Genomic DNA, 14,681 nt, shown 5'->3' on the forward strand with positions numbered 1-14,681 from the left:
GACCATGTTATGAAAACGTATTGCACTGTTATTGTTTTGCATCCCCTGTCATCCTTGTACCCCCCGTCCCCCGCCCCAGAGAGGAGTTGTACAGTCTAATGGCGTGTGGGACAAAGGAGTTCTTGAGTCTATTAGTCCTGCACTTAGGATGAAGCAGTCTAGAACTGAACAGGCTCCTCTGGCTACTGATAACACTATGCAGAGGGTGACTAGCATCATCCAGGATGCTCACTAGTTTGTCAACAGTCCTCTTCTCTGCCACCCTCACCAGTGAGTCCAGTTTCATTCCGATCGTAAAACCGGCCCGCCTGATCAGTTTCTCCAGTCTGGAGCAATACCACCCCCCCTCCTCCCTCCCCATTGGCAACCACAGACTGGTAGTACATCCACAATAGTTTTTTTGCAGATGTTGAAGGAGTGCAGCTTCCTGAGGAAGTACAGCCTGCTCTGTCCTTTCTTGTACGAATGTCAACTATCTTAAATGCAAACATGAAAACAAAACACATTAACGTCTTTCCCCATTACAAACATCATAACCCAGGAGAGTCAAACCCATTTTAGCTCAAGGGCCGCATGGAGGAAAATCTATTTCCATGTGGGCGGGACGGGTAAAATCATGGCATGATGACTTAAAAATATGACTACGACAACTTCAGATTGTTTTCTTTATTTTACTTCAGCCTAAAATAAAACAAGCATTTTCTGAAAATGTACATATCACAAATAATCCTCTTGACAAAACACTTCCAGTTAGTTAAAAATTCAAAGGGAAAAAAATTGTGCATTTTCAAAATCACCTTGAAGAACACAATGGACTTAGACTTAATCTTAGTGTTTCTACAAAGCAATTAAACTTTAAGTCACAACCCATCTAGGATTGAACAAAAAACTAAAAAAAGCATGAATAAAAACTATTCTATGTATCAACTACCTCATTTGTCATTTCCACATATTAATCCTGTGCTAACTCAACAAACCATACACACTGAGGTAGAAACTATTCAAGAGTGTTGAGTTACTTCCTGTCTTCTAGACATAATGTGTATTGACAGAAAAATAAAAGCAGTGCAATGTGTGAACAATTTCAACAAAGCACAAATAAAAAGTAGAAAGAGTGACAGTATTGCAGTAAATCACACACTGTTCACTTTCTTTACATTTGCACAGAAGACAATCATTTTCACAGAACTATATCAGTGTGCAGTGTCTCATGCTGCATTTGAAGTGGGGTTACTGATTGATTATTTTACTCCTCTTTTACGTTGGCTGGAGGGGGAGGAGTCACAGCCACGCTTTACCGTGTACCTTTTGCTTGGTATACTTGCTCGCCCCGGTATAAACTATTTGCTTGCCTAACAGAATTGCTATTGTGACATCCAGTGGACACATTTAGAACAAGGAGTCTTTTTTTAAACAATGAAGCTGAATTTTACACTTCACAAACTCATATCTCAGGCCGGATTGAACCTGTTATGCCCGAATGTTGAGTAAGGTGGGGGTTGGGGGGGGTTAATTGTTCACATGTCTCTGATTTGAACATCAATCAGTCCAAGGAGTAAACGTTGACTCTTGGTTATGCAAAGAGTTACCCAGCATCACAACATCAGTTTTGATACATCTCAACTTGGCCATGAAAAAGGGTGTAGTGCAGGTTTTTGAGCGTGCAAAAACTTGACACATGAGGCCCCAGGTCCCTGGACTGAAGAAGGAGTAACCAAGCACTTGAAGCATCATCTATCTTACTGTTCAGGAAGGTTTCAGATACAGAGAAGACATGGGGTCATGAGTGGATAAGATTAAGGACCAAACTAAATGACTGGCGGGCGGTCAGCGCCATAAAGCTGAGCGGGTCCCTGGGTAAATGGGGCGCGGGCAACCAACAGGACAGACTAAGTTCAACAGCCCAGCAAGACAATTAGTCTAGGAGAAGGATCTCTGATATAAAATACCCCTTCCAACCCACACCAAGCCAGCGTGCAAGGTGTAGGCTAATAACCAGCATGAAATGTACGCCAAATGGCAGAAACATGCTGACGCTTTCGTCCAGCAGTGGACTGACAATGGCTGATGATGATGAAAGCAAGTTTGTATGAATATATCAGATATTTGTCCTGGGTAGGGTGGATGTCGCCACATATGAGCAACATACCACAAACTAAACAGTTAATTGCTTATTTTCCCTTGTGTGTTCTTATGTGTTTCACCTCGTCTGCTTTATGTGTGAACCTTTTACAGCACACTGAACAACTGTGTGTGCGTTCTCATGTGTTGAGTCACATGGCTATTTTGAGAAAAGCTTTTGCCACAAACTGGACAACTAAATGGTTTTTCACCTGTGTGTGTTCTCATGTGTCGAGTCAACATGTTCTTAACAGAAAAGCTTTTGCCACAAACTGAACAACTAAATGGTTTTTCACCTGTGTGAGTTCTCATGTGTTCAACCAAATTTCTCTCAACAGAAAAGCTTTTGCCACAAACTGAACAACTAAATGGTTTTTCACCTGTGTGTGTTCTCATGTGTTGAGTCAAATTTCTCTTAACAGAAAATCTTGTGCCACAAACTGAACACTTAAATGGTTTTTCACCTGTGTGTGTTCTCATGTGTTCAATCAAATTTCTCTGTACAGAAAAGCTTTTGCCACAAACTGAACATTTAAATGGTTTTTCACCTGTGTGGGTTCTCATGTGTTGAGTCAAATTCCTCTTACCAGAAAAGCTTTTGCCACAAACTGAACAACTGAATGGTTTTTCACCTTTGTGTGTTCTCATGTGTCGAGTCAAATGGCTTTTTTTAATAAAACATTCACCACAAACTGAACAGCTAAAACATGTTTTAGCTCTCTTTTCTGAAGAGCATTCAGAGTTTTTGTTGTCAGTGTGAGTCCTCATATCACCTTCACAGTCTTTATCGCTGCTCAAAGGTTCTTCAACTTCATCTTCAGCCTCACTATCTGATAGTGGAGCTAAGAGGTTGTCTACTTGTGGTTTCTCTTCATCATCTTCAGTCTTCACAGAGACAACAGTCAGTGGAAACTTGGTGTAATCAGCTTCCTCTCGTCCTAGAAGACACTCTCCCTCCTGAGTGATGCAGAGTTCCTCCTCTTCCTTTTTAATGCAGGGTGGTTGTGGAGCCTCCTGCTTCAAAGTGGAGCTCCCCCCTGACTGAGGGGAAACTTCTTCTGGATTACCCATCAGCTGCTGGACGTCTGCAAGACACAAACAACAAAAACACACTTTATTCTATGTACTGCATGTGTGTGTAGTACGTACGGTATACCCCCATGGACCCCGACATAAACAAGTTGAAAAACTTATTCGGGTGTTACCATTTAGTGGTAATCTACTAATTAAATCTACTATTAAAAGTCTCAATCAATCAATCAATCAAAAATCACAACTAAAAAAGTATTGTGGTGCTAATCAATTGAAATTGGTACTATAGCACCTTTATTAAGTACCGGTACCGTTCTTTCATCTGAATGCTGCTGTGCTGCGGTGACTACAGAGCCGAGGCGCATGATGTTGAGTGTGTCAAAACGCACACACAAAGTGCATACAAGCAATAACATCGTGGAGAGGAAAAAAGGCAACAAAGGACAATTCTACTGGTTAATAAAGAGGGTGTGTGAAGTGCAATATGGAGGTATTTGGGCTTCTAAACTAACAATAAAGGTGACACTTTAAACAGGGAGCCGCCGCTCTGCAAGGGTTGCTTTACACCTTTCCTGTTTGTGGGCTCCCAGACCGTGGTCGAAGAGCGCAGGGGAGACCTTCCCTCCAGGGCCCAAATGTGGTGATTAGTATTAGCACCTTTGTTTCAGAATAAGGTAAACATTTAAATAATCAGCATTCAGATTTGCACAAGGAGTTTAAATAGTGACAGGTATAATGTAGTTGTTACACCTGTCCTGCTGCTCTCTCTTCACTCGCCCGCTCACTCAGTGACGTCACTCAGACAACAGGTTGACATTGTCACAAAGACACATACTACTCTCAGAAGTTAACCAGCTCCCCTGCTGTGCACATGTAGTTATGTAGCGCACCCAGCTGCTTGGCCCGATGCCAAATATTAACAGAATTATGGCAAAACATAATAATAATGATTATTTTGAGTGATTTTAGATGTACTATAAATAACCCCATTATTTATTCATTTGATAATGTAAAAATAGTACCACCAAAACTCAATTGTAAGTATAATCTAAAAGAACAACCAGATATGCATTAGTAGCAAATAAATAAAAGATAAACTAACAATACATTAAAATGATTATAACAATAACAATATATAGATATATATTTTTCCAGCCATTGATTAGCAGTCTGTTTCCTCTTTCTGTAGCGTTTGAGGGACGCTACGTCACTACATGGGTCGAAAAAGAACTAAGTTAACGCCACGCTACTGGGAACTGTAGTTAAGCTACATAGCGTCGCTACTTGTTGTGCACTACTGCCCATCACTGATTCTAACTCGTAAATAAACACTAGCAAAAGTCAGCTAACAATGCAGGTAATGTGGACACACTTTATTTCGCCTATAAAAAACTCTTAAGAAATATACAAAAGCTTCCAGCAACTTTTTATATACACACTTAAGTATATATATATAGTGTAATAACAGTCATATTCATAATAACATGTAATATATACGTATTAACATCTTTTTTATCAAAATGGCGGCACATTATTTTCACAGACGCATCACAACGTTTGCTATTTCCTTCAACAAAACCGCCAACTATTACTAATAAAGGCAGACTTCATGAGTGCCATCAAATAATACTTTGGGACAAATTATGATCCAGAACCTTATATTTTTGAGCCTGAATATAAGGAGGATGAGCTACAAGTTTTAGAAGCTGAGTGACAAGCAGATCAAGCAATTAGCACTATTGCTAAGTGCTAAACAAAAATACAAACTATATACCATCCAATCTCGACTAATATCACTTTGTATTTAAATTAAGGCAGGTTTAACGGTGCAGGATACTACTGCGGTAACTTCTAACAGACATTTCCGCCATTTTGGATCGAGGTAAAAATGATAACAGGGTCTTTGTTTACATTGTTCAATAAAGTCGGCAAATTTTTATTTTTAGGGCTTGGAATTCAGATACTTTTCAAACTAGGGAACGCATCACCCTCACCTTCATTTTCGCTTTTCAGATTGTTCTCCGTTGGTGGCGCTGATTCTCTTTCACTTTCTCTTTGACATGACGTCACCATCTTAGCATAGCAGTAGTCGTCCATCTTCTATCACGTCTTCAATCTTCACTTCAGCTAACACGACGTCGCTCCACACTCAAAGTCCGTGTGGTGGGCTTTAAAAAAGGCTAATAGTTGAGGTATTTGATGCCATTTTTGAATCTATAAGATCCTAAATGTGAAACTTCTCCAGAAGGCCACGTCGCTTAGTCCGCCATCTTGGACGTTCCGCTTAACAACTGTTCGATGTGTTTGCGCATGCGCCGGAAGTTGGCGGTCGACAACTGCACTTTAAAAAATAAAATACCTTTTAAATAATTAGCGTCCCTTTTCATCTTTTCTTGCATTTCTGCCTCATAATTGAAGTGCTCTTTATCGTGAAAACATTTTTTGACATCAAAATACTTTGGAGATAGAAATGAAACAAAAATGGACAATGTTTGTATTCTGTCTTTTAGTGGGTTCAAGCAAACGGCAAGTTGTTTGACAAAGTAAGTCTTGTGAAAGAGTGAAAGTCACACTACCCCAGTATACATTTTCAACATTATAATCTTGACTTTTATCAGTAATATCCTCATTGAAGGATGACTTGTACTCGACCTCGGACCAACTGCACTCGGTGAGGAAACAAAGACGCTGACATAAATATTGCTCTTATTGCAACCATAGACAGCAGAAGACTTCTACTTTCACTTTTGTACACTGACTTTAGTTATCTGCTGCACTGACAAGATGCCTGCTCGGTGCGTGTTGGCGACTGGAGCCAAACTGCAGGTGGGCGGGACGGGTAAAAACGTGGCATGATAACTTAAAAATACGACTGTAACAACATCAAATTGTTTTCTTTATTTTACTTCGGCCTGAAATAGAACAAGCATTTTCTGAAAATGTACATATCACAAATAATTCTCTTGACAAAACACTTCCAGTTAGGTAAACATTCTAAGGAAAAATAATGGTGCATTTTCAAAAACACCTTGAAGAACACAATGAACTTAGACTTAATCTCAGTGTTTCTACAAAGCAATTAAAATTTTAAGTCACAACCCTCTAGGATTAAACAAAAACATAAAGCATGAACAAAACTATTCTATGTATCAACTACCTCATTTGTCATTTCCACATATTAATCCTGTGCTAACTCAACAAACCATACACACTGAGGTAGAAACTATTCAAGAGTGTTGAGTTACTTCCTGTCTTCTAGACATAATGTGTATTGACAGAAAAATAAAAGCAGTGCAATGTGTGAACAATTTCAACAAAGCACAAATAAAAAGTTGAAAGAGTGACAGTATTGCAGTAAATCACACACTGTTCACTTTCTTTACATTTGCACAGAAGACAATCATTTTCACAGAACTATATCAGTGTGCAGTGTCTCATGCTGCATTTGAAGTGGGGTTACTGATTGATTATTTTACTCCTCTTTTACGTTGGCTGGAGGGGGAGGAGTCACAGCCCCGCTTTACCGTGTACCTCTTGCTTGGTATACTTGCTCGCCCCGGTATAAACTATTTGCTTGCCTTCCTGTTATGCCCAAATGTCGAGGGAGGTGGGGGTTGAGTTGTGGGTGTTGGGGGTTAAATATTCGTATGTCTCTGATTTGCACATCAATCAGTGTGAGGAGTAAAAGTTGTCACTTTTTTTGGGAACAGTTGTCCCAGCATCAATTATGTGTGCCATCCACAGCCTGTAGAAGTGTGCATAATATAGCTATGAAGCTGCCATTAAGCACTGCACATTTTCACGTCAACTTGATACAACTCACCTTTGCAGTGATAAAGGGTGTTGTGCAGGTTTTTGAGTGTGCACAAACTTGACACATGAGGCCCCAGGTCCCTGGACTGAAGAAGGAGTAACCAAGCACTTGAAGCATCATCTATCTTACTGTTCAGGAAGGTTTCAGATACAGAGAAGACATGAGGTCATGAGTGGATAAGATTATGCTGCAAATAATCCAAGTTAGTATGAATACCTCAGATATTTGTGAAAGAAGCAGTGAGGAGGTCCTGGGTAGGGTGGATGTCGCCACATATGAGCAACATACCACAAACTAAACAACCTACTAGTTATTTTCCCTTGTGTGTTCTCATGTGTTTTACTGCGGCTGCTTTATGTGTGAACCTTTTACAGCACACTGAACAACTAAATGGTTTTTCACCTGTGTGTGTTCTCATGTGTTGAGTCACATGGCTATTTTGAGAAATACTTTTGCCACAAACTGAACAACTAAATGGTTTTTTACCTGTGTGTGTTCTCATGTGTCGAGTCAAGAGAAAATTTCGAGAAAATATTTTGCCACACACTGAACAACTATGCGGTACTTCTCCAGTGTGTGTTCTCATGTGCCGAGTCAATATGCTCTTAATAGAAAAGCTTTTGCCACAAACTGAACACTTGTATGGTTTTTCACCTGTGTGCGTTCTCATGTGTTCAATCAAATTTCTCTCCACAGAAACGCTTTTCCCACAAACTGAACAACTAAATGGTTTTTCACCTGTGTGTGTTCTCATGTGTTCAGTCAAACCACAATTTCTGGAAAACCTTTTGCCACAAAGAGAACAACTGAATGGTTTTTCACCTGAGTGTGTTCTCATGTGTCGAGTCAAATGGCCCTTTTTAATAAAACTTTTAGCACAAACCGAGCAGCTAAAACATGTTTTACCTCTCTTCTTTGAAGAGCATTCAGTGTGTTTGTTGTCAATGTGAGTCCTCATATCACCTTCACAGTCTGTATCGCTGCTCAAAGGTTCTTCAACCTCGTCTTCAGCCTCACTATCTGATAGTGGAGCTAAGAGGTTGTCTACTTGTGGTTTCTCTTCATCATCTTCAGTCTTCACAGAGACAACAGTCAGTGGAAACTTGGTGTAATCAGCTTCCTCTCGTCCTAGAAGACACTCTCCCTCCTGAGTGATGCAGAGTTCCTCCTCTTCCTTTTTAATGCAGGGTGGTTGTGGAGTCTCCTGCTTCAAAGTGGAGCTCCCCCCTGACTGAGGGGAAACTTCTTCTGGATTACCCATCAGCGTCTGGACGTCTGCAAGACACAAACAACAAAAACAAACTTTTTTATATGTACTGTATGTGTGTGTGGTAGGGTTGGACAGTATACCGCTACCTATTGGTAGCGGTATACCAAAAAGTTATATTTTGGTTTCATCTGACCACATGACATTATCCCAATCCTCTGCTGTATCCTCCATGTATACGTTTTGGTATAAACTCAACTCGTCGTGTTTGGAGGAAGAAGAATACTGAGTTGCATCCCAAGAACACCATACCTACTGTGAAGCATGGGGGTGGAAACATCATGCTTTGGGGCTGTTTTTCTGCTAAGGGGACAGGACGATTGATCCGTGTTAAGGAAAGAATGAATGGGGCCATGTATCGTGAGATTTTGAGCCAAAACCTCTTTCCATCAGTGAGAACTTTGAATGGTTGACCAAATACTTATTTTCCACCATAATTTACAAATAAATTCTTAAAAATTCCTACAATGTGAATTCCTGGATTTTTTTTTCACATTCTGTCTCTCACAGTTGAAGTGTACCTATGATGAAAATTACAGACCTCTGTCATCATTTGAAGTGGGAGAACTTGCACAATCGCTGGCTGACTAAATACTTTTTTGCCCCACTGCATGTGTGTATTTATACGGTACACATATATTGATATACTATACATAATATTAATGGGACGGCGTAGCGTTTCCAGTGAGGGTTGGACTCCGCAAAGCTGCCCTTTGTCACAGATTCTGTTCATAACTTTTATGGACAGAATTTCTCGGCGCATTCAAGGCGTTGAGGGGTTCTGGTTTGGTGGCTGCAGGATTAGGTCTCTGCTTTTCCCGGATGAGGTGGTCCTGATGGCTTCATCTGGCCAGGATCTTCAGCTCTCACTGGATCGGTTCGCAGCTGAGTGTGAAGCGACTGGGATGAGAATCAGCACCTCCAAGTCCGAGTCCATGGTTCTCATCTGGGAAAGGGTGAAAAGCCATCTCCGGGTTGGGGAGGAGACCCTGCTCCAAGGGGAGGAGTTCAAGTACCTCGGAGTCTTGTTCAGGGTGCGGTGTCTTCAGTAATGCGGACGTGGTGAAGAAGGAGCTGAGCGGAAAGGCAAAGTTCTCCATTTACCGGTCGATCGACGTTCCCATCCTCACCTATGGTCATGAGCTCTGGGTTAGGACCAAAAGGACAAGATCGCGAGTACAAGCGGCCGAGATGAGTTTCCTCCACCGGGTGGCGGGTCTCTCTCTTAGAGATAGGGTGAGAATCTCTGTCATCTGTGAGGCACTCAAAGTAAAGCCAAATGGAGAGGAACCAGATGAGGTGGTTCGGGCATCTGGTCAGGATGCCATCCAAACACCTCCCTGGATGTTTCGGGCATGTTTAACCAGTAGGTGGCCAAGGGGGAAGACCCAGGACACGTTGGGAAGACTATGTCTCCTGCCTGCCCCTGGGAACGCCTCTGGATCCCCCGGGAGGAGCTGGACGAAGTGGCTGGGGAGAGGGAACCCGACCACAGATACGCAGAAGAAGATTGATGGATGGATGGGACGGCGTGGCTCGGTTGGTAGCACGGCTGAGGGTTCCCGGTTCGATCCCCAGCTTCTGCCATCCTAGTCTCGCCCGTTGTGTCCCTGAGCAAGACCTTGCTCCTGATGGGTCATGGTTAGGGCCTAGCATGGCAGCTCCAGCCACCAGTGTGTGAATGAGGAAATAATGTCAAAGCGCTTTGAGTACCTTGGAAGGTAGAAAAGCACTACACAAGTGTAACCCATTTAGCATTTAATATATATACACATATTATATTTGTAGCGGTAAAGTCTAGGGTTGCAACAACTAATCGATCAAATCGATTATTAAAATAGTTGGCGATTAATTTACTCATCGATTCGTTGGATGTATGCAATGTGCATGCGCAGAGGCTTAAAAAAAAAAGTTTTATATTTATTTTTTCCCCCTCTAAACCCTTGTTTATAAACTGCAACATATACTAACAGCTGAAAAACAATAATCAAAATAAGTACAAAAACAGTAAATAAATAAAAAAATAAAGTACAAAAAATACAGTACAAAATAAAGTACAAATAAATAAAGTACACAAAAGCGCCAGGCTACGTCTGGTGGTGGCAGGGAGCCAGCCAATGATGTGTCAGGTGCAGCTCACGTGACCACGCCTTCTTCATTGCTGGAAACATTTGACAAATGGCGGAGAAAAACAGTACAGATAGTTCAGCGGAGAAACATCTCGAGGTTATTGCTTCAATGGAGGAAAAGTGTACGACCTGAGTCGTCAAAAGTGTCGGAACACTTTACTTTAAATGGGAACATTATCACAATTTCAAAAGGGTTAAAAACAATAAAAATCAGTTCCCAGTGGCTTGTTTTATTTTTCGAAGTTTTTTTCAAAATTTTACACCTCCCGAAAAACTGCCTCAAATTGCCTGATTTTCACCATCGCTACATCCACCCGTCCATTTCCCTGTGACGTCATACAGGGCTGCCAATACAAACAACATGGCGGTTACCACAGCAAGATACAGCGACATTAGCTCGGATTCAGACTCGGATTTCAGCATCTTAAGCGATTCAACAGATTACACATGTAGTGAAACAGATGGTCAGAGTATGGAGGCAAATAGCGAAAACGAAATTGAAGAAGAAATTGAAGCTATTGAGTGAATCGCTATTGACGCTATTCGGCCATAGCGTGGGTGTACCTAATGAAGTGGCCCATAGCATGGCTGCCTTATTAGCATCGCCGGTAAAATGTGCGGACCAAACGATCAGGACTTTCGCATCTTGTGACACTGGAGCAACTTAAATCCGTCGATTGGTAAGTGTTTGTTTCGCATTAAATGTGGGTATCTAGTTTCAAATGTACATACAGCTAGCATGAATAGCATGTTAGCATCGATTAGCGTAGCATGTTAGCATCGATTAGCTGGCAGTCATGCCGTGACCAAATATGTCTGATTAGCACATAAGTCAACAACATCAACAAAACTCACCTTTGTGATTTCGTTGACTTAATGGTTGCAAATGCATCTGCAGGTTATCCATACATCTCTGTGCCATGTCTGTCTTAGCATCGCCGCTCAAATGTGAAGACACTCTGGTACATTCAATGGGGGTCTGGCGGCAGATTTCTTGCCAGTGGTGCAACTTGAATCCCTCCCTGTTAGTGTTGTTACACCCTCCGACAACACACCGTCGAGGCATGATGTCTCCAAGGTTCCAAAAAATAGTCGAAAAGACGGAAAATAACAGAGCTGAGATCCGGTGTTTGTAATGTGAAAATGAAAATGGCGGCTGTATTACCTCGGTGACATCACGTTCTGACGTCATCGCCTCCAGAGCGATAACCAGAAAGGCGTTTAATTCGCCAAAATTCACCCATTTAGAGTTCGGAAATCGGTTAAAAAAATAGATGGTCTCTTTTCTGCACCATCAAGGTATATATTGACACTTGCATAGGTCTGCTGATAATGTTCCCCTTTAAGGACTTCAAAGAAGACATTTCCTGCAAAACGTGCAGCATAGACGTCGCGTACGTGGCACCAAGGACAACATTGCTTCGGCAGCACCTTAAGAGGAGCCATATATCTGATCCAGTTCTGATCTGATGAGTTACATTTCTGTGTTGTTATTGATGTATTCTGCAACTCCAATGTCCATTTATTTAATTTAGCTGTTTTTTTAATGTGGTGGCGTATTTTTCAGAAATTATTAATTAAATCCACTGGGGATGTATTGAGTTACATGTAAATGTTGCTACTATGTACGTTCATAATATGGTTTCTCTCATTTCAGAAAGAAACAAGCCAACATTAGTGAATTGGTACAAAGGAAGGTGTACACACCACGGCAAGCGGTTGCACTGACTGATGCCATCCTTAATATGTTGCTAACTGACATGAGGCCACTATCAATGGTGGAGGATGAAGGTTTCAGACAAATGAGTCACGTTACATTCTTCCCTCGAGGAACCATTTTACCAAACTGATGGAGAGGAAGTACGAGCAGACATTCCAAGCAGTGTAGACTGACATAAAAGCCACCCAGAGCAAAATTGCTCTCACTACTGATGTGTGGACAAGATTTGCCTACCTCGGCAATACATGCCACTACATTGGAGACGAATGGAACATGAAATCAATCTGCCTTCCGACCATGCCACTAGAGCAGGGGTCACCAACGCGGTGCCCATGAGCACCAGGTAGCCCGTAAGGACCAGATAAGTAGCCCGCTGGCCTGTTAAATAAATAAATGATAAATGGGTTGTACTTGTATAGCGCTTTTCTACCTTCAAGGTACTCAAAGCGCTTTGACACTACTTCCACATTTACCCATTCACACACACATTCACACACTGATGGAGGGAGCTGCCATGCAAGGCGCTAACCAGCACCCATCAGGAGCAAGGGAGACGTGTCTTGCTCAGGACACAATGGACGTGACGAGGTTGGTACTAGGTGGGGATTGAACCAGGGCCCCTCGGGTTGCGCACGGCCACTCTCCCACTGCGCCACTGCGCCACGCCGTCCCTGTTCTAAAAATAGCTCAAATAGCAGCACTTACCAGTGAGCTGCCTCTATTTTTTAAATTTGATTTATTTAATAGCAAGCTGGTCTTGCTTTGCTCAAAATTTTTAATTCCAAGAGAGACAAAACTCAAATAGAATTTGAAAATCCAAGAAAATATTTGAAAGACTTCGTCTTCACTTGTTTAAATAAATTCATTTATTTTTTTTACTTTGCTTCTTATAACTTCCAGAAAGACAATTTTAGAGAAAAAATACAACCTTAAAATTGATTTCAGGATTTTTAAACATATATACCTTTTGAATTCCTTCCTCTCTTTTCCTCACAATTTAAATCAATGTTCAAGTATTTTTTTTTTATTATAAAGAATAATACATACATTTTAATTTAATTCTTCATTTTAGGTTCTGTTTTTTTCAGTGAAGAAAATTTGTGAAATATTTCTTCAAACTTATTATGATTAAAATAAAAAAAAAATATATTCTGGCAAATCTAGAAAATTATTTAGAATCAAATTTAAATCATTTTTCAAAGTCTTTTGAATTTCTTTTCAGATTTTTGTTCTGGAAAATCTAGAAGAAATAATAGCTTGGTCCAATTTGTTATATATTCCAACAAAGCGCAGATTGGATTTTAACCTATTTAAAACATGTCATCAAAATTCTAAAATTAATCTTAATCAGGAAAAATTACTAATGATGTTCCATAAATTCTTTTTTTAAGTTTTTCAAAAAGATTTGAATTAGCTAGTTTTTCTCTTCATCCAGAAAGCTGATCTGTAATTTGACCCCCTTAACATGCTTCAAAACTCACCAAATTTGACACACACATCAGGACTGGCAAGAGTTGCCATCTAATCAATCAATCAATCAATGTTTACTTATATAGCCCTAAATCACTAGTGTCTCAAAGGGCTGCACAAACCACTACGACATCCTCGGTAGGCCCACATAAGGGCAAGGAAAACTCACACCCAGTGGGACGTCGGTGACAATGATGACTATGAGAACCTTGGAGAGGAGGAAAGCAATGGATGTCGAGCGGGTCTAACATGATACTGTGAAAGTTCAATCCACAATGGATCCAACACAGCAGCGAGAGTCCAGTCCAAAGCGGAGCCAGCAGGAAACCATCCCAAGCGGAGGGGGATCAGCAGCGCAGAGATGTCCCCAGCCGATACACAGGCAAGCAGTGCATGGCCACCGGATCGGACCGGACCCCCTCCACAGGGGAGAGTGGGACAATAAATAACCAAGCCCTAAAAATCTAAATTGCACTCTAGCGCCCCCCAGGAAAAAAACCCAGATAAAACGGCATGTAATTTCTGTTAGGAATATCGTGGAGACATGAAACAAAAACCTCTATGTTGGTCTGACTTAGACCAGGGCTTGAGTAGTGGCGGCAGACCCGACCAGCGCTGCTTGCAGCGTTAATTCATTTTGCTCTTCCACTTTCTTCATGTGACTTTTGCATTCTTTCATCTCCTCTGATGTGAACTCCACTGCCTTCTTCAAGCTAACAATCATGGCGGCTCTTTCTTTACATTCTTCAACAAGGTCGGCTAATGAATCTTTTTTAAGGGCTTGAAATTATTTTCAAATGATAAAACTTCAACTCACTCACCTTCATCTTCCGTCTTTATCTCCGTTGGTGATTTGCTGAAAGTTTCTGATTGTCTTTCACTTTCTCTTTGACATGACGTCGCCATCTTAGCATAGCAGTAGTCGTCCATCTTCTATCACGTCTTCAATCTTCACTTCAGATATCGCTCCAAACTCAATGCACGTTTCGTGGCTTTGGAAAATACGCATTGAAATATTTGTTGCTATATTTGCTGTGAATCATATGACTTTAAGATCGTGAAATCGAAGGATCTTTAAAAAAAAAACAGACTGCGGTCTCCGTCTGTTTGCTGGGCTTCAAGTACATT

At 41.1% G+C, this 14,681-nt stretch overlaps 1 protein-coding gene across 1 annotated transcript; it reads right to left on the reverse strand.

Moving 5' to 3' along the window:
• Positions 1-651: 651 nt before the first annotated feature.
• LOC133562697 (zinc finger and SCAN domain-containing protein 2-like) lies at positions 652-14,681 on the reverse strand. The gene is made up of 4 exons (XM_061916638.1): positions 14,375-14,681; positions 7,284-8,242; positions 5,148-5,244; positions 652-3,206 (listed from the first exon to the last, which is right to left on the reverse strand). The coding sequence occupies exons 1-4, from the start codon at positions 14,481-14,483 to the stop codon at positions 2,230-2,232; spliced, it is 2,142 nt and encodes a 713-aa protein (XP_061772622.1). The 5' UTR covers positions 14,484-14,681; the 3' UTR covers positions 652-2,229.

The sequence above is a fragment of the Nerophis ophidion genome, linkage group LG01 (assembly GCF_033978795.1).
Source record: "Nerophis ophidion isolate RoL-2023_Sa linkage group LG01, RoL_Noph_v1.0, whole genome shotgun sequence".
In the NCBI taxonomy this organism is placed as follows: Eukaryota; Metazoa; Chordata; class Actinopteri; order Syngnathiformes; family Syngnathidae; genus Nerophis; species Nerophis ophidion.

What these genes read in the sequence shown, in the direction of transcription:
- LOC133562697 (XM_061916638.1), bottom strand. Translation starts at nt 14,483, where the DNA reads ATGGACGACTACTGCTATGCTAAGATGGCGACGTCATGTCAAAGAGAA. An exon ending in GATAAAGACGGAAGATGAAG is followed by an intron (nt 8,243 to 14,374) that starts GTGAGTGAGTTG and finishes TGTGTCTTGCAG; the next exon opens with ACGTCCAGACGCTGATGGGT. An exon ending in ACATGAGAACACACAAGGGA is followed by an intron (nt 5,245 to 7,283) that starts AAATAACTAGTA and finishes TAGAAGATGGAC; the next exon opens with GACTACTGCTATGCTAAGAT.